Below are 20,277 nucleotides of genomic sequence, written 5' to 3'. Positions count from 1 at the left end.
GATGAAGGAAAGGAAAGAATTGTCCTCTGAAATTTCAGAGGAGGGAAAGAGAAGGAAAAAAATCAGTCCTTTCTCTTCTGTCTTCTAATTTCATAAAAAATCCACCTCAAAACAGAAAAACACAGTTTGTAAAGAAATAAATTGCTGAGTGATCTTGAAGTTTAAAAATTTACATTAAAGGACAAGGGGGAGACATTAGCAAATGTTAATGTTAGAATTCTAATTCCCACTGTTTTCTCACCAGAGTTGTTTATTTTGGAGTCATATCTGATGATGATTGCAGTTCTTCTATCCCCAGCTTGCTTATGCCATGTGGTACAGGGCAGGGCTCCTGAAGAGCTCAGCTGAAATGGTCTCTCTTTATAGGAATATCATCCCTCTGGCTTTATTTCATAGTTTGTCTCTATGAAACATTAAGTGATGTTTCACATTGGATGTCTGATGGAACAAAGGAGGTTTTAATGAATTGCAGAGGCTCACATAATGATCATTTAGTCATCTTTAGCATATTGGTCATCTCTACCCATTCTATATATTCATGTTGGAAGGCAACAAAGTCATTTGTACGACTTTTTTGTTTGGCATCATGTTGTCATTAGTGGAAAGTTCTCCCCAAGAGACAGAACCAAACAACATATGTGTACCTTTGGCTCTTTGACATATTTCCTTGTGCCTAACAGCCCTTACAATCAAGCTGATCAGGGCGCTGGCAGAGGATATAAAGGACATGCAAACTGAGGTGTCAGAGCATTCATTCATAGTTCCTTTCCACTTCAGGTAGTTTTGCACTTTTCAGGTCAGTTGCTTAAAATCTAGTTAATGCTGCTTACAAAGGCTAAAATTGCTCCAAGAATGGGAATAACATAATTCCCACATCTTGGGAATAACAACTGCCAAGGGGGTTGCAGGCAAAGAGTCAATGCCTGTGGAAGAAAACCCTTGCATGTATGTTTGTGGTATTTGTAAACTCAGGTGAGCTTGACCCTCAGCTACTTGCATGTAGATCTTGTCAGGATCTACACCATTCACCTTATAAATATCTGTTATTTTACCTACAGAAATATTTTATGAACAATTTCCTTTAGAATTTTTAGACTGATAGTATCACAGCAATTATATGTGCTTCAGAGAGAATTCTTTCCTTTCATGAATACTAGATATTATATAATTAGGAGAGCATAGATACAAGTATTTTCACCAAAGGAATTCCAGGTTCTCCAGTCAAAATTAATATTCGTTCCTAGATAGGCCATCCTGGATCTTGAATCTGAATTGGTGTTACTTTCCCTATTTTCAGAATTTAAGAACCATCCCCAAAGACCATGGATTCCAGACATTATAGAAAGAAATATTTCATCCCTGTCACTGTCCTTAGATGCATCAATTTTTTTTTTTTTTTTTTTTTTTTTTTTTTTTTTTTTTTTTTTTTTATGGAACTGTGTCCAATTTACTTAAAAGGCTCCTGATTTATTGGTTTTTCTCTGCTGTGGATAATGCTTCACTCTACCAGAATTTTCTGCCTGACTCAAGGCTCTTTGGGGTCTGTGGGCAAAGTGCAGTTCCATATCCCTGAGCACTTCTCCTTTATTCATGATGAATGGGTCCAGCATAACACACCCTCTGGTCAGCTCATTAATCACTTGGGTGAAGAAGTTGTCTTAGGACATTGTGCAGAAACCTGGGTTGCCTACACGCAGACATATTGCCCTTCCAGCAAACATAAGAATAATTAAAGTCCCCCAAGAGCACAGGGGTTTCCTCCATCTGTCTAAAGAAGGCTGCATCTGCTTCATCTCTTTGAGCAGGCAGTCTGTGGCAGAAACCTAATGTGATGTCTTGTGTTGGCTTGTCCTCTTATCTTCAAGATCTCGACTGATTTGTCACCTGTTTCACAGCAAAGCTCCACCTACATGTGGCTGATTATTTGCTAATCCACCTCCTTGCCTTCCTGACCTGGCCTCTGTAAGGATCTACATTCTGCTGCAGCATTCAGGTCACTTGAGCTGTCCCTTCACAGCCTCACTAATGGCACTTTGAGGAATACTTATTTGAAAGAAGAATCTACTCAATGCCAGACTTGCCTAACATTTCCCATAAATGTTTTTCCATGTTGAGGAGTCTTCATCAAAAGGGTCGTGTTGAGAGATAAATGTATGGCCTTTTGTGTTGTATCTACTGCCTCACAAACCTTTTATTATCTGGTTATATAACACATATTTATGTTTAGAAACAAAGTTGGAGGACATAACAGAATGGAAATATATCTCATTTTCCCAGCTTCTGACCTATAGAACTAAATGACAGTAGCATGAAAACAGATTAAAGACTCAATTAAACTTGTAGATATGAATTAGTATCCTTTTTGTTAATTCTTCATTTAAATCAGAATGTGAGTTTTCGTTTATTTTAGTGTTTGTATCCTCTCTTCTCTATCCTGCTTCTTCCTCCCTGATACACACACTTTTATACAGCATGTAAAATTCATACACACATTTCAGGGTTTGATTGTCAGCATCAAGCACTCAGAATATCAAAGGGTCACCTTTGTCAGTAAGCAAAGGATGAGCATTTGCTTTCAAGCGCATCCATCAGGGAGTAGTCAGAAGCTGTTACTTGCTGAAGAAGCCTGATGTTTTATTCAACTGTATCCCAGTAAAAACATTTCTGGATATTAGGCCAAGGTTTTGGTTTTTTTTTTTTTAATTTTTTTGTGCTGCTCATCTTTCAGACAGATTCTTCTGTACTACCACAGGAGAATAGAGGTTTTCACGGAATGAGAAATGTATGTGCTCATATAGCTTAATTAAGGTGCTGCATTTGCTTAGTTTAATTATGAAGAATTTTTGAAAGTTCATGATTCTCAAGAAAATATTTTGTCAGTGATTAAGCAGATAATTCTGACCACTGATAAAGAGCGATCAACTATCTCTGGGTAAATTCCCAGAGAAATCAAAGGTAAATAAATCTGGACATATAATACAGACCTATTTCACTAACTATACACATCGCATAATTTAAAGACTAAAGCACATACACTAAAATTATTATTGAAGTGCATGTTTGCTGAATGTACTCTTTTTAAAAAAATATTTTCTCCTAATCACAACAGAATACCTGCTGCCATCTTCTACTGTCTGAATTCCCTTTTCTAATTGACTAATGCAGTATAGGACAGAAGTCCCATTATATTCAGTGGAAGGATATCAGGATATTTGAATTAATTTCCTCTGACTTAGGAAAAAGCTGAAAAGAAATTTGGTGCTCTTGAATTGTAGGCACAGTTCTAATTGAATAATGGGGTTTAAGCATGCATCCTTTATGAACTCTTTGTATTTCCATCGAATGTCATTACAAGTCAGGCACCTAATTTTCTTTAACTTCTCATATGAGAGCACACATACTCCTTTTCGAGGAATTTTTAAAATACCTCAAAATGCTACTTTAACTAATATAGCCAACCTTGGAATTCAGAAACTTCTCCACCTACCCATGCAAACCTTTAGTGATGGTAACCTTCAGCTGTGGGATAAGGACAAAAACCTGAGAACAATTCAGTTTTCTACCATTGCAGCTGCATTAAGGAGAGGCCATCTGCCCCACCCTCTAAATACAGCAAGCTATGGCAAAACCACAATGTTGGTATTCTTGATTCCAGTTAAATCATACCCAGTCTTTACATAAACACGGAACAAATTATACCCAAGGTTCTCAAATCATGTTGTAATCGTTACATACAGAACTGGACATTGTTAACATTTTACTGCAGGGAGAATGTAGAAGCATCAAATAGTGATCTGTCTAAGATCAGACAGGAAGACTGTGACAAAAGCCGTATTAAAACTTGAAGCCAATGACTGGACTATTCAGTTAATGTGGCAGATTTGCAATGCTAGCAATGTCTGTCTCCTAAAATGACTTGTACAGCTTTTTCAAGAATTCAGAGGCTTGATTTATCATTCCTGATAACTGATTTGTATACACTAGATAAAATATTTTTTTTAATCTATCCTACTATTTTGCTCAGCTATTCAAGAGAGTTTTCTTAATACCTGAGCTAGGTTGTGAGAAGTCTGGAGTTGGCTCATCCATTTATACTTTTTAGTAAGTTAATGCCGATGTCTCAACTAAAGCAAATCCTCGTATCTACCAGGTCCTTTTGCTACCCCACATTTTGAAAACACTGGCAAGAAGAAATAATTCTTGCTTTGACAAAGAAATCCAGATGTTTAAATAGATGTACCAAAAGCATAAAACAGGGATTTTATACTGCCTTGGCCTGCCTGGAGAGAAGAACAAGATCTTCACGCTTTTGTGAAGGTAATTGCAGAAGTCTGTATAATGCTCTATTGTTACCATCACTACTGTTTAGCTGAAGAGAGCTCTTTGATCTTTCAAAGGCATAATGAAACCCAACAGCTCTAAGTAAAACTGGGAAAATTCAGTATGCAACCATTTTTTTTTTTTTTTTTAAGTAAGAGGTCAGTTATTACTCAGAGTCAGAATTGTTTTGAGTTCCTTAGAGTCTGAAAGGAAGACTGCTTCTTTCTAGTGTTATACAGTAGTTCAAATAAAAGCAAGAAGTTTGATAAAAGGACATGAAATTCAAGAGCCCATATGTCTAGAGATAAGACTTGACACCATGGTCTCTTGGTCCTTACAAATTAAAGAACTATTTGTCTTTGTAAGGGCAAACTTTGTAAATTCCTGCTATAATTTGACTTAGAGATAATAGGAAGAGGAGCAAATAAAGTGCATTACCACAGAAGTGCTTAACAGCACTCAGCTCAAGAGAACATGAAAATACCTTTACCTAGTTTGCAGCTTTGCCAGATATTCATTAAGATCTGATAATCAGTTGCCCCTGGAGACAAGGGCTGTCAGCAGAAGGTACCTTGCTAGTTTGGTGTACTGCAGTGCAGGAAAAAAGCTCTTGTGCCACTGGCCCTGTTTAATCACAGCGAAGAGCAGAGGCAGCTGGGGAACCCAAGAGGGAGAAGCCTCAAGAGGTCCCAGGCAATGTTGAAAGGATTGACATACCAGTTGATTTTTTGCAAAGCTGATTAGCTGTGGCTGCATGTTTGCACTTCAAGTTAGAAAACCCATTTGTGGTTTTGAAGGGTGTGTAATAAAGGTGTGAGTCACCAGAGTATGGATGCTTATTCTTAGCTCCATACATTTAAAACAGAACACCGGGTTCCCAATTACACTTTGGGCAGCCTGTTCCAGACTTCCAGCCTGCCTGAAGGGTGTGAGCCTGTGGTTCCAAAGTGAGAGAACACCTTACATCTTGTCTCTGATCTAATGACAAATTCTTATTCCACTGCCCTTTATATTTCTTATTATTTTTATTTTTTTTCACTCTAGCACCCTCTGTTCTTATTATATTGACCTTTCTGTGTTGTATTTGTTTGGAAATCAAATGCCACCATCTTTTATACTCAGTTTGCCTTTTGAGTACCTGGTTGCTTCTGAATCTTGAAATATGCTTAGTGCTTTTTGATCTGTTCATTTACTGAATTTTTTCATCTCTATGAAACTGGTTTTAGCCTCTTTTGGTGTCATTCATTTGCAGGGAACAAATTGTCACTGCTACTTTTGCGAATGAATGAGAAAGTTCACTGACATTTTGGTACTCTCAAGAAGCAGAAAGACAGCATCCTCATGATATTTTTTAAAAATTCTCCTGCAATTCTTAATATCAGGACAATATGTTTTGCAGATGATAGTGCTATTGCGGAATGCTTGTAGCTTTTTTTGCTGTTTGCAGTGGGTGCAATTTTACCTTTTTTGTTGTTCTTGAATCTCATGGCTGCCTTTTTTTTTTGTTTTCTTTTAAAAAGCCAGTACCTAAGTTGAAGGTTACCCTTAGAGGATATTTTTGTTTTACCCTTTGCATGTTCTGCACCAAGATTGTTATCTTAATAAAACATTTGACTTTTGTTTAATAGTTCAAGTATTGAATTCCTATATCCTTTACATTTTTCTTATTATTATTTCAATATCAATTTTTCTGCTAATTTGCCTGTTTGAATGCAACCAGGGTTGCTACGCTTTTTATAAACAAGGTATCTTGCAGATATGTCCTTTCTACAAAAACACAGCCTGCTATGTATTATTATATTAATAGGATTCCACAGCTGAATGAGATGGGTTTTGAGGTATTCTTGGGTTTGCTATACTAACTCTTATGGATCAAAATTGTAAGCACAATCAAATAGACATAGTATATTTTTAAATAACTCCAAAAAAACCAAGACACTAAAATGCAGGAACCTCCTATAACCTCAGTAATTCTTCAGTGCTCTATTTCATCAATTTTTTATAGATTTAATGTTTTCAATCAAGATTTGGATTACTCGACGATCCTGTTCAATCCCTTCCAACTCAGTGATTCAATGATTGTTGATTTCATTTTACCCTTTATTAGGAGAACATACTACAGTAGAAAAAGAGAGCTATTAAAAATGGAAGGAATAGAAACAGGAAAAAATGCGATGTTCATTAAATAGGAGTCATTAAGAAAGAAAATCTAATAGACAATGTATGGTCATAAAATGGAAGGAGAAGGAACAGAAGAAGGAGAAAAAAACTGAGTGTTTTAGTCTAGAAGAACTATTTTGATATAGCAATGAAAATGGCAAATCTTTGTACTCATTTCTAATGCAGGTAGGAAAACATTAACATTCCAAAGTCTATGTCCATTTGTACAGAAGAAAGGCCAATTGAAATGCAGCAATTACAGAAAACCAGCTAGGAACATCAGCCCTCCATATCTGGCCTTTTCTTCACTGGCTCTTTTTGGAATCCACTTGACTTGAATACAAGATACTGAGGTTGTAAACAGGTTTTCAGTTGAGGACTCAGAAGTGCCTATTTTGTAAGCAAAAGCCGTATATAGGCTGGGAGTCTATAAAAAAAAAAAAAAAAAAAACAAAATAAAAAAATAACAAAAACAAAACAATAAACAATAAAACCAAAAGCATATGTAATTATTATCTGTAAATGCAGGATGAGGAAGAATGTATGTATATGGGAGGAGGCTCTTAAAAACAGAAACACAATGCTGGCACAAGAACAACACATCTAGTTTGGGAAACAAGATCTTTTCTACCCTCAAGAGCAGCTATTTCTTTGAACAGGAACTGTGAACCTGTTACAGCTTTTTCTTTGCTAGATATGGTAAGAGCCAAGCAAGATAAAACTATATTAATAAATTCAAACACTCAGGAATCAGTCACTCTGAACCATATTTGGGTTTACTGTATTAACTATGGTATAGGAGCTGTACTTACCTTACTAAACCAATCACTTGCTATAGTTAACCCATTCAGTTACTTCATAAACTGTGACATCTGTAAGGGCAAGAAAGTGATTAAAAATCAAGACTGCTGGTGGCTTTGGACAGCAAATCTCAGGTTAGTAAGGAGATACAAAAGAGTGTGAATCTGCTTCAAGCACATATGGTAACAGTTTAAACACAGCCCCTGTGTGAAAGCACTGTTCCTGACAGCTGTGCATGAGGCATCATGGTGCTGTGATCTGCTAGCACAGGTCTATTTGCCTTTCTTTTTAATCTTGTCCTTTTTTTTTTATTGTTTTATTTTCTTTGAAAATGGCAGTGTTTGAACCATACTTCAAAGTCTGCCTCTTGATTTTTGATGCTATAGAATATAATTCTTATTATAATCTTCAAATTGCTTTATATAAGAATGGAAAGGAACCATCCCTTCTAGTTTCTGTAAGCACCAAGAAGATTTAGAATCACTGTAGCATCTTTCTCCCATTGTCTTCAAAATTATTTTTAATCATCTAGCTATCTAATAATCAGGTTCAGTAGTCTAGCTCTATCTCTGCCCATTGGCCTTCTCTAAATAGCTCTATAGTCCATTAACTCATTGGAGTTTAATTTTGTAGAAGAATAAAGGTGTCAAAATTATTAATCTCACATACAGTTTGAAGAACAGTCGCTACATCAAGCAAACAAACCTACTTTTAGCCTTGACTGGCTGTTCAGCTGGCTTTTCCATAGATGCGCAAATAAACTAACATCCACTGTGGCCCGTGGTGGTTCTTCTCCAGAAAGTATGTAAGGAACATGAGAAGCAGCACCATTTTGCAGTTTCTAGAGGATTTAAGGACAAGGGCCAGAGCAGGAAGTATCCAGAACCATTCAATGACGTGAGTGATATGAGAGAGACAAGAGATTTTGGCTTAGGGCTGAGTTATGTAGCTTATGTGGTGTATGGAAGGATCCAGAGCTTAGCATGGTTGAGACCCAAAAAACATGGCACACTCATCCATTGGAAATCTGAAATTTCTGGTGATGCTGGAACTCTTCTGGAATACCCTCTGGAAGAAAGCATCTTTTATGTCTTGAAATAAATTATTTGTGTGGGTGTTTGCCCTGATGATATGGGATATATTTTGTGTATGTGGAACCTGTATGTTGTATTTTGGGGTTATTTTTTGTGAGTTAGAAACAAGTGTGTACTTAAACTTCACTAAAATACATATAAATACTTATTACCTAATGTGCAGAGCCAGTGACATTTTCCTTTTAACACAGTCACCTAATAGAGTGAAAAGTTTGGTGCTGATTATTTGATATTACTAAAGGAGTTGGTTATTATAGTAATTGAGGGATTTTGTTGGTGATGTAGGGGTAAAGAGCACCAGGAGAGCCAAGGAGGAGTGCAGGGTTGTTCCTGCTTTTATTATTACGGCATTAGCAGTTTTTTGCATGCCTTGTTTTCTCTAAATGCTTCAGTATTGCAATCTGTAACCTCAAGCAATACATTTGGTTGAATTTGTTTGTTTCTAGACTGTACTTTGGTGTTTGGATATAGTAAATTTGGAGTGAAATCGTGTGCTATGAATATTCCCAGGAATAAAACCATTATTCCCTTCACTAGCTACCTACCAACTGCTTGCTTACTATTTTAATAGTTGGTCTCTATTTCATTAATGTGTTAGGAGACAAAAATGGGACCACACCAACCCCAGAATATCAAGTCACTCTTAAAACCATAAATGAATAATAAGACACAACAGGCAGCTTATTTGTGTATAATTGTAGGTTGATGGTTCAGTGTATACATCCCAAGGTCAATTGACTTTGATCTTTGCAGAGATTCAGTAACTGCTCTGAAATTCAGCAGCAGCATGTAATATTCACAGAAGGGAAAGGAGCTTGGTCTGTAGGGTGAATAGAAAACCATTTTACCCACTGAATTGCCAGGTATCCTAACCAGCAATATGACATTAGTGGGAGCTAAACTGCCATTTACAGCTGTCTTTCATAACCTAAAGCCACTTCACAAATGAGATTAACTATGCTGTTTAAATCAGTGTTACAGAATGAGGTAGAGGAGGGGTGTTATTTAAGCCTGGAGAATAGTCACGGCCTGCAATTTCAATTTTTTGGAATTTAATTACCACAGCTGTAAAAGTACATTTTCAGTACAACCTTGTTACAAATATCCGTGCTAGAAAGCCACTTCTCTCTGGTGTATTCCATTTAAACACACAAAATAAGTTAGTGGTTGGTCTTAACCTTTTAAAACAAATCGGATCTCACTTCAATTATTTGGTTTTGGTCCTGATATTTCATAAAGTTTCACATCAAGGTGAATATAGCATGTTGAGAAAAGTGTCCCGAGTTCACTGCCCAGGCCTGACTGTCCCTGTCCCCCTGCCCAGGGCCCAGGACTCCAGGTCAGCCACATGGCCCTGCCCCAGGAACACCACAGCAGGGCCAGTCTCCAGCTCCTGACAGCCCTGCCCAGCCGTCTCCATTCCCAGGAGGCTCCCAGTACCCAGCACCAGGGCTGTCCTGGTCACCTGTGGGCGCCCTGCTCCTGCCTGGGGTGGTGGGACAGACCATGCCTGCCAGGCCCTGCCACTGTCCTCCTGGGAGATGCTATTCCCTGCACCACAGCAGTTTAGAGTCTAGCTGCAAAAGCGCTTGGAAATGCCCTTAAATTCTTCCCATATCTTTGCTGAAGGAATTCCTGAGTGTGTAGAATCTAAGGATCCAACTTAATTCTTAAAATCCCGGTCAAATTTTCCTTTTTAAATGAAGCGGTGCTGTCTGTTGATATGATGTGAGATGAACACAAATGTTGTCAATATATTCAGTCCAGAAATAATTTTTTTTAAAAAAAGGTTGTGTAAAAATACTTTGAGCAGAGATTTCACTTCCCTTTTCTTTGATGTTGTGCCAAAGACAGTCCATTGCTACTACCCTTGGAGATTTTGGAGGGCTCTGCCAGAGATACTGTGGAGAACAAGGCTACTTAGATTGTGGCTCATTTTAAGGGGAAAAAAAACAGAAAACAAACAGCTCTCACTTTAAAATAATTATGTATATGACAACAAGCAGAATGTCCAATCCAGGGAGCTATTGCTCCAGTCCTGAGTGCACTTTAAACTCTTCCTTCAGGGGGAATGCAGCCTTCTCCATGTCCAGGCAAATGTATTTGAATGGTTTGGCCCAGGACATTCGTGAGGAGCAGAAGAAAGATAGAGGCTGGAGAGTTTTTATCTGACTGTAAGTCATTAAAAGCAAACCAGATGGCTCACTTTACAGTGGTATTAAAGTAAAATGAGTAAAACTATGCCTAGGGCATAGTAAAATCTTTAATTTGTCATTCATCCTCAATCTTAGCCAGTGATTGATGGACAATGTCAGAAGAGTGTTCAGATTAGATTCTGAGGGAATCAATTTATTATAATATTAATACAGTGCAATTGCTGATACATTTACTTTTTATTGCACAGACTTAGCTCTTCACCATTTTGCTTACCTTTGGGGTATTGCTCAGTTCAGCCACCAACTGAAATGAAGACCAGTGAGTAACGCTGAGTTCCAGCAGAAGTAAAAAATCTGTCCTAAAGTGGAGTACTTAAAAAATTGGCTGCACTAACTTTGTCTTGAGGAATGGTTATATGGTGCAGCCCAGATTACATGAGGGTTGTGTCCCAAACATTTTGTTCTATTCCATGGCTATCTGCTACGGCCCTTTTTTTGGTCTAACTTTATGCAGAGTATAATGGACACCTTTTTGCAATACAAATGAGTAAAGAGAGTGAAGCTATAATGTCATGTATTGGCTAGTGACAGTCCTGCTAAAAGCATCTGCAGTATAATTTATGCACATACTTCATTACAGCAAACTTTCTTCACAATGAGATGTCGGGGTAGTGAAAAATAACTTCAACTTTAAAAGAAAATAGTGTTGTTATTACCATTTATTTCATCCTCATAACCTCACAATGGTGTTAAGTTTTATATGCAAAAACCATCAACTGTAGTTTTAAGTACATCTCACCGCCAGACCTTTCTTCCAGACTCAATTTGCACCATTTTTTTGTTGTTTGATGTTATTTGCAAATTTATTTTTTTAACTTGGTAGTAGTAGCAATTTCCCTCTTCGTATAGGTCACGCAAACAAAATATTTCTTCCAAGATAAACTGACACTTAAAAAATGAAAAAACAATATTGTCTTTCTCTGGGTAGGTCTTTTCTACCAAATAAACAGTCAAGGATAGATAAACTAATCTAAAATAGTAAATCTTTTTTTATATATATGTATATACTTTCCTCACTAGGGGATGTTGCAAATTTTTCATCTGTGAGAAACTCTTGTTGAGATCTGCTTGGCTTTTAATTTATTTATTATGTATATATATATTTTTTTTAATTTTTTTTCTGAATAGAAGGGAACAAAATCCAAACTATTTTGATAATAAAGTTATTGTCCCAGCAATTAAGCAGGCGGTGTGATACAGGTCTATCCCACAAAAACCTTATGGCGAGACTTATCCTCCCTTACTGAAATCAAATAGATTTCGGTCATACTTTTGGAGGCCCTTTGTGAACCAGGTTGATGAGGCCGCACATGATGATATGCTGCACCTTCATTGCTGGTTTGAAGAGCCAGCATTGAGCCAGCCTGAGCTCTCTGTAATACACATGCAGGACATGACTTCCCGCAGGTCAGACTCTCACAGTCAATAACCCCCATGCAGCCTGGCTAGCTGAGCACGTAGTTTGCTCTGTCATGTCTTAGGAAAGTTGTCAAACTAAAGATATTGGAAAAGATTTTATCCAAGGGAGAATCTTTTTTTAAAGATAGTGATTTAGATGGAGGTCTAAAGATTGAACCATGGATGAGGATCACCTCATCCTCACTGCTGATGACATCGAGATGTATTTTGTCTTACTATCACAGTCACAGTGGGTCTTACACAAGTGGGTTAATTTTGGAGAAGAAGTGAACATTTAATAAACAATTGATACGAAAAAACCATAAATGTTTCCATTTTTAGTTCTTTAAGTAGTCTTGGCTAGTTAAAGAATATTATGGAAAACTATTCCCAGTGGTTCCAACACCTTTTCTATCTTGACCTTTTTTTGCTACTTTGTTCATTGAAACCAAGTTTAATTAAAATTATGATAAAAATGAGCTTGGGAGTTCAGCCTTTATCAAGTCTCAAAACAGCACATTCCATGACTCATACGAATTAATGATAGTCTCTTACTGAGGGCTGTTTTTGTCCCATTCTGAAACAGACAAAGTTAAACAGGCTTTCAAGGCAAACAGAAGTTGAATTTTTGATGTGAAACAATCATAAAAATAGACAATTTTAAAATTATTTTCATACCTTTTCTGTTGCAGGTTGCCTTTGAGGAGAGTTCTATTCAAATAACTAATTGAAATTACTTCCTGCAGTAGACTTATAGTCTGACTTCTTAATAAGCTGGTCTGATAGATGCTTTTTAGAGTCTGAACTTATGTCTAGTAAATAATATAATTCCTCTAGGCCCCCTGGCCAAGGAAATTTGCCAACTGAATGAGACTCAAGAGACTTCAATTCTATTCCAAATTTCAAGCCTAGCCTTCTGGGAAACTTTGTTATCCAGAAAACAGAGCAAATGGTATTGACTGGTTTTGTGAAGGGATGTGAAAACTGTTTAGGAAAAATTCTGCACAGAACCTAATTATTGCTATTCCTACTATCAAGAGAAAGGGCTCCGTGCAAAATTACACAGAATGCCCATTTTCTCCCTGAAGGAGAAAATTAAGAAGAGTGCTTCAGCATGTGTGCTAATGATTAGCCATGCCACAGTTATGATATTTTGTATTATTGGACAGTCTTGGAATGTGTGCTGATGGAGAGTTTTGCCCTTAAAGGCAGACTTTTTGCTTGGTACATGCTTTCTCTAGGGATCATTGGCATATGTACACACAGTGGAGCACTGTGCCACCAAGTGTGGTGTCTGTGGATTTCTGATTTGAGCAGAAACTTGGAGGAAGCTGAAAACATTGACCATATGGTCATGCTGTAGGCTGCCCTTCCAGCATGGTAGGGCATAGCCAGGCACAGCTGGCGTCTATGCCAAGATTCTTTAAATCTACAAATTTTTCTGTCTTCTCCATGCTATCCAGCAATGCTAAGTGCTTTGCAAAACACTCAACCAGGGATTTTTTTCTTAACTCTTATTCAGGAAAAGATAAGCAAAGAGATGGTTGAGAAAATCCAGCTCTCCTGACTCTTAAACAGGTTTTGTCTATGAAAGAAACAATTTCCAGGAATCTGCTACCTAACAGATTTTTTCCCCATTGTCTTCATGACCTATGCTCTCACATTGGAAGCCATTGTAATGTTTCATTTTGATAATTTTTAGTTTTGCTAATGTAACAATAAAATAAGTTGCAGTTGAGTAGCCTGGATTTTAAGGCTAGGGGAGTAAATAAGGCTTTTTTAAGGAATACTCATAAGGATATGATTTAATCAGTTACCCCTTTTGAGTCACTCAACAGAATTCCAAGAGATGTGGAAATCATCTGGGGAAATAAAAGATGATAGTTCAGGCAGTGCATGCTTTGTATGCTAATTGCCATCATTCTTTTCTTTCCCTTTCCCCCACCATGTTTCACCTTCATCTATGCCCCTTTGGATAAGGCAACTGATCTCTTCACTTCCAGGGCTGTAATGGTCTGTTACACCTGCCTGGCTCTGGCCTTAGTTTGCCAGAACTGTGAATGCATGTATTTATCTGTTTGTGTATGTATTTGGTAGGTTATTTTATTGTGCATTATATGATATATTACATAATGCCCGTGGGACATAAGAGCCAAGCACTCAGAATTTAAACTTAAGAAATGTCTTGACTGGCCACTTTTTAATTCTGTGCTTACTGCAATTCCCAAACACACTGTTTTTTCACTGTAGGATATCATTGCCCTATATATTCCTAGGATTCCACCTAAGTCACTAGAATGTGGATTTGATTGATGTATATGTAGCTTGGGAAAGTGGTCTGCAGCTTTAGTTTATGGTTATCCTCAGGCAACTTCTTATAATATTGCTGACCGTTTCAATTCTGACATCAACACACAACTCAATCTATTCACTGCTTCTACAGTAGTATCAGCTCATTTCCCAAAAGCAGTGTGCAGCCTTCTGGCTGAGTGTTACTGATAGGAAAGCATATATCATGATATCGGTTAAAGTATCTAGAATTGTGTCCCAATTATTTATTTATTTTCCTTTCTTTTTTTTTTTTTTTTTTTTTTTTTTTTTATTCCCATTTCACCACCAGCTGCATTCAGACCAGGATAAAGGAGATGGATCACTTAAATACATCCTTTCTGGAGATGGAGCAGGAGACCTCTTCATTATCAATGAAAACACTGGTGACATCCAGGCCACAAAGAGACTAGACAGGGAAGAAAAGCCTGTATACATACTCCGTGCCCAGGCTATAAACAGAAGGACTGGAAGACCAGTGGAACCAGAATCTGAGTTCATCATTAAGATCCATGATATCAATGACAATGAGCCAATGTTCACAAAGGACGTTTACAATGCCAGCATTCCCGAAATGTCAGATGTTGGTAGGTGCTAACTAATAACTGGTTTCAGTGGCTGGTCTGGCTTCTTTCCGTGGAGTTATTGAAGGACCCAGACTTTACAGGTGTTGAATAGAGACATCTGCTGTTTGAGTCTGGACTAAAGGCACCTGAGACATTAAAAAACAATTAAAATCCAGGAAAATAGTGGCAACAGTTTGCTGGAATCAGAGGTGTCTGCTGGGTGAAACATGCTCCCTCTGTTTACCACAAAAAAAATGCAAGTTAATACCATCTGGTTCAATGTCAATTAAATTGAGTCGAGCTCTGTTATGTGATACCTGGGTTTAATACATATTAGTAATATGGTATTTCAAGGTCAATTGTGTCAATACCACTCCTAGATCTGTTCAGCAACCCTTATTTAGTTCAGGAAGGTAAACAAAATGGAAAAGGGGGTACAGAAGGGGTTGTACACATTTCTGTCACCCATTCGTTCTGAGATATGCCATTAACTTCCTATGACCTCTGTTGCTCTTTCCATGCAAAAGAAAAGAGCTTCAAAGTCACTTGAAGTCCGCTGAAATTTTTCTATTGATTTAAAATATATTAGCTGTAGAAATCAATCAAGACAAGGAAAAAAACCAACTTCTTTGGAAAATTATTTTAAGATGAGATCTTTTCCTGAGAAGTTGACAGGTTTTGATTCTTAGGGGGGGTCATTTTGATTTCTTTGTCAGAGAGCAATGGATGGTTAAATTCCAAGAAGCACATTTCTAATTTGAGATAATGTCCAGGGAGAGAAACATTAATTAATCATGATCAAGAGTGAGATTAAAATAAAGCTCAAGCAATATGAAAATAAAGACTTTGGGGCATATGATCTCCCCTCATTCATGGGACTTGTCATATGGATGAAAACTCATCTGATGAAGTGAGAACATAATATTCACATTTTAATATGTGAACACTTTATTCACAAATTATTTTAAATGCTAAAAATCTAAGCTATTTTTTATGTTTCTTAGCATCTTGCCTATGATTCAATACCATTTCTTTCTCTAGAAAACCCCTGAAGAACCATAGTTACATTCTCACGTCAAATACTTTACAAGTATGAGTAGATTTGCAAAAGTATATTCTTGGCCTAGATTCAAGTTCTGAATGCTTACAGTATCTGCAGAGGGGTGCATTTCTGCTTCGTTCGTGAAGGAGGGATCCACATACCCAATCAATAACTGTTTTTTCCTGAGTTGAGAATAAGACAGGTATAATTTTGAGTTTATGTCCTTCATGAGCAGAGAAAATTCTACAAAATACAAATATTTCTGCCACTAACTTCCTGCCACAAGTCTTACCTGAACATGAATTGTTTTTTTCTCTACATCATAAACTGTCTTGACCGTGAATAAAACCTAATAATTTTTGTTTTCTTTGATTTTTCATTGCAGGTACCTTTGTTGTGCAAGTCACTGCAACTGATGCTGATGATCCTACATATGGGAACAGTGCTAAAGTTGTCTACAGCATTCTCCAGGGACAACCATATTTCTCTGTCGAATCTGAGACAGGTCAGGGGACCTTATCTGTCATTCTGTGACAATGTCTGTAATTCAAAATGACATGCTAAGCCAAGCTAGGATATATTGCTAAACAAACTTTGAAGAGATTACATCTTACTCAGTGCAAAATCTGACAAATTTAATAGAGCGATACATCTGTAAACATGACACCTACATTATTTTAATCTTACCAGCAAAGTCTAATAAATACTATTAGTACAGTTCTGAACCAGTTTTTAATCATTTTTAACAAGCAGTGGGTACAGAAACTGCAGTGGATGCTTAAATTAAACCAAATAGGTTGGCTTTTAGATGAAAGAGAGAAACAGGTGGGTGTGGAAAAAAGTGCTTAATCCTCATAGATCTTCATAATAGCTAAATTAAGACTGAGGGTTTGTTCAGGTGAGTTTTCTTTCTCCGTCTGCTTCTTCAAAACTTGTTTAAAGTAATTATAATTTCTTGCATCTGCAACATATCACTTTAATGCTAATTTTATGAAAGAAATCTTAATTAAGAGTAATGATAGAAGAGGTAAAATTGACTGTTGCGCTAAAGTAGAAGATCACAAATAGAATCCCAAAGTTCTGAGTTCTGTTTTTGGAAGATGTTTAAATTATACACAGTGACTGGAATTTTTAATGGTCTGACTAACAGACAGCTTTGGAACCTGTGCATATATATCCTGTCTGACTGAATCTGGTGTACCATTGACTACCTGACTACATAGATATTCTCTTCCCAAGCTTTTTGACTAAGTTTTTCAAGAACAACCAAACTATCTCAATAAACTCCTTCAGTGGAACATCCACTGTGTTGTATTGCTAGAAGCTAGGGAAATCGGTTCTCCACAGCATCCTTACAGGAAAGAAATAGATTATCCCAGACAATTCATCAGGTTTAGGATTGTTTCTTAGGTAAATCGTAGAGACTCGGGCAGGGAAAAAGAAGGAGAGACTATATGTCTCAAAGTGAAACCTGAGTTGAAAGGGTGTACACAGTTCTGAGAAGAGGGAGAGTCAAGATCAAAGGGAGCTTCCCTTCAAGCATAAGGTATTAGATAACAGAAGCCAGGCTTTTTGCACTGATGCACTCTTTCTGACATGGACAGTGCAGTGTGTACTCCTCTAAAGTTATAATAAGGATAGAGTAGCTGGGAGTTCACCAGTAATAAACTTCTATCATGAGGTTTGTGTGGGGGATGGGAAGTTAAGTAAACCACATTCTTGATCTTCCTGCCATGGAAATCAATTGCAGAACTCTTAGAGTGAAACATGTCTCTTTCAAAGCCACTGTGAATTTTTTCATGGATTTCAGTACTTGAATTTCACCCCTTTTGCCTACAAAGGAGCCAGTTCTTACCTTGAGAGACCCAGTGAGAATGCAAACACTTTCCTTCATGGTAAATCGGAAGGATTGAATTTCAGTAGTAGTTGGCCTTATAACTGTTCTTTGTGCCTTTGAAGAAGGATGTAACTGGCAAATCATTTCAATCAATGTATAAATAGAAGTATATATACTCAGGCATGTTTGAATGCTCATAATTTTCTTAATTAATTTCTATTCTTCCATTTACTGTTGCTGCACTCTTTATTGGTGCTTTGCTGAAGTTAGCTTTACTTTCTTTTTTTTACCACATCTGTCAAAATAATGAACAAACAGCCTTTTTCCAGTTCAGTGAGAGATTTTAGCATGGAACTGAGAGAGGGTAAATAGTTATGTAAAATAACATAGCTCACAAATAAGTGGAACATTTTTCTGTGGGTGACAGACCACTTATACTGTGTCTGTCACATAGGCAGGAGCCTGAGATGTGACAGGACAAATCTGTAATTTAATGAGCCATCTCATAACAGTAAATATTTGTACTGGGCAAATTTTACTTACTACGCAGAGATTCTTTTTTGTTCTTTTAATAAGAATTTCCACCAAAGTCACTACCTGTGAACTCCCCACTCTTTAATTTTCATGTTTACAGGCATTATTAAGACTGCTTTACTGAACATGGACCGTGAAAACAGGGAGCAGTACCAAGTGGTCATCCAAGCTAAAGACATGGGAGGCCAGATGGGCGGATTATCAGGGACCACCACCGTGAATATCACCCTGACTGACGTCAACGACAATCCACCTCGCTTCCCCCAGAGTATGTAATATTTACATTCTGTGTTCTAACACTAAAATGGACAAAAATGGTTCTTGTTTTGCTTTTAATTCACCTTAGATATTGTTTCTTCTATTGTGACTTTACTGAGTATCAAACTTCCTTTAGGAAAGCAAAAGAGAGCACATAACTAAGCAATAGCATCATGCCAAGATTAATTGCAATAACTGGGAAATTAATATTTAATATTTTTTTACTCCAGTTGCAATTGACAGTCTGAGAGGTGAATTATTGTTCAGAAGCAACTTCTGCTTTTCCTACTTTTTAGATAACTGATCAACATAATCTCTATTTCTTGTTCACTACTATTTCTTTCAGACTTTGTGATTAATTGCATTTTAAGGTATCTGTTGTAATCTAATATATTGAAGCTTTGAAACAAATTTATTAAAGTATGCAAAAATATCCGAAGAACAATTCTATAGAAAGGAGTATTTAAAACAAGAAAGCATTTGCTACAAGGAACCTTGCTATATTCTTTGCATACAGAACCAAAACCACATACTTAAATACACCAGGTGTTTCTGCCTATTTACTTCCCCTCTCTCAAATAATCCAGTAGACATCTGTGTGATGCTTATAGGAATCAATTGCACAAGCTCTCTTAGAGAGTAATTTCTATTAATGACCGTTCATTGCTGTAAGGGATTCAAAGTGATTCAGCTTTCATCCTCTTCTCTTTCCCTCTCTCTCTACTTCCTTCTTTCTCTCTTTATTTTTTTTTTCATTTTTTACTTTGTCTAACCACTGCACTCTGTATGATGTATGTGTATTGCAGTGTCAGTGTGTGTCAAATTCAAGAGCAGCTGTTACAGAAAATAATTGCAGATACTATCAGACAAATCAGTGAGCTTTGGCAGTTAAGTCACTGGGAAAGTTATTGGAAGCAACTTGTCATTTAGGTTCAAAGTCTGTTCTTAGCTGTGGGCAAAGAGTTTCCATTTAAATTAGAGCAACTTAAGAAGAAATATAACACTCTGCACCCCATGAGTTAATTATACATCTCTGGACATGAGTGTCTTCAATGTAAAAAGCAAAGATACAGCTTCACAATGTCAACACTCCGAAAGCAGAGGTTTTTTCTGACAAAAATTCAATGTGGTACATTTTTAATGGGTATTTGAGCTGGATTCAGTTTTAGTGATATTAAGCTGCACTAGCTTCTGACAATTCTTAATATTTGCCCTTTGGCCTCAAGACATTTTTCATACACATTTCTGATACAGCCAACAGAGACCATGGGAGCACCCAGAAAGGGTCATCTGTTGCTAAAGTTACATGTTTATAGCAAAGCAAATTGCCCATCCTCTGCATGAGCAAACAGGTAGAAAAACAAGTAACTTTTACCCCCATGAAAAGGGCCCAGGAAGACCCAGTGACTTCCTAACTCACCTGCACATGCCCAGCATGGACAGTGGGCTGAGAGATGGTGTCCAAAGCACCTGGAGACTGCCTAACCAGATATCCCTGTCTGTCTGCTGTAGGCACATACCAGTTCAGAGCTCCTGAGTCAACGCCGCTCGACTCCCCGGTTGGCAGGATAAAAGCTAATGATGCTGACGTGGATGAAAATGCAGAGATTGAGTACAGCATCACTGAGGGGGACGGATACGACATGTTTGGAATTACCACGGACAAGGACACACAGGAAGGAATTATAACCGTGAAAAAGGTACAAATCTTGACACACTTTAT

The 20,277-nt window shown here is 37.3% G+C and overlaps 1 protein-coding gene across 4 annotated transcripts in view; it reads left to right on the top strand.

Annotated features, from left to right (window-relative positions):
- The window catches only part of CDH6 (cadherin 6), a 102,925-nt gene that overhangs the window by 58,276 nt on the left and 24,372 nt on the right, over positions 1–20,277 (top strand). For all 4 annotated transcript variants that reach the window (XM_058042431.1, XM_058042411.1, XM_058042425.1 and 1 more), the window contains 4 exons: positions 14,610–14,904; positions 16,311–16,430; positions 18,397–18,564; positions 20,067–20,254. In XM_058042431.1, the coding sequence (XP_057898414.1) occupies positions 14,610–14,904; positions 16,311–16,430; positions 18,397–18,564; positions 20,067–20,254 (771 nt within the window). The remainder of the gene's footprint in view (positions 1–14,609; positions 14,905–16,310; positions 16,431–18,396; positions 18,565–20,066; positions 20,255–20,277) is intronic.

This window comes from Melospiza georgiana, chromosome 1 (assembly GCF_028018845.1).
Source record: "Melospiza georgiana isolate bMelGeo1 chromosome 1, bMelGeo1.pri, whole genome shotgun sequence".
In the NCBI taxonomy this organism is placed as follows: Eukaryota; Metazoa; Chordata; class Aves; order Passeriformes; family Passerellidae; genus Melospiza; species Melospiza georgiana.
The sequence above is the reverse complement of the archived record's forward strand: the minus strand, read 5'-3'. Positions and strand labels throughout refer to the sequence as shown.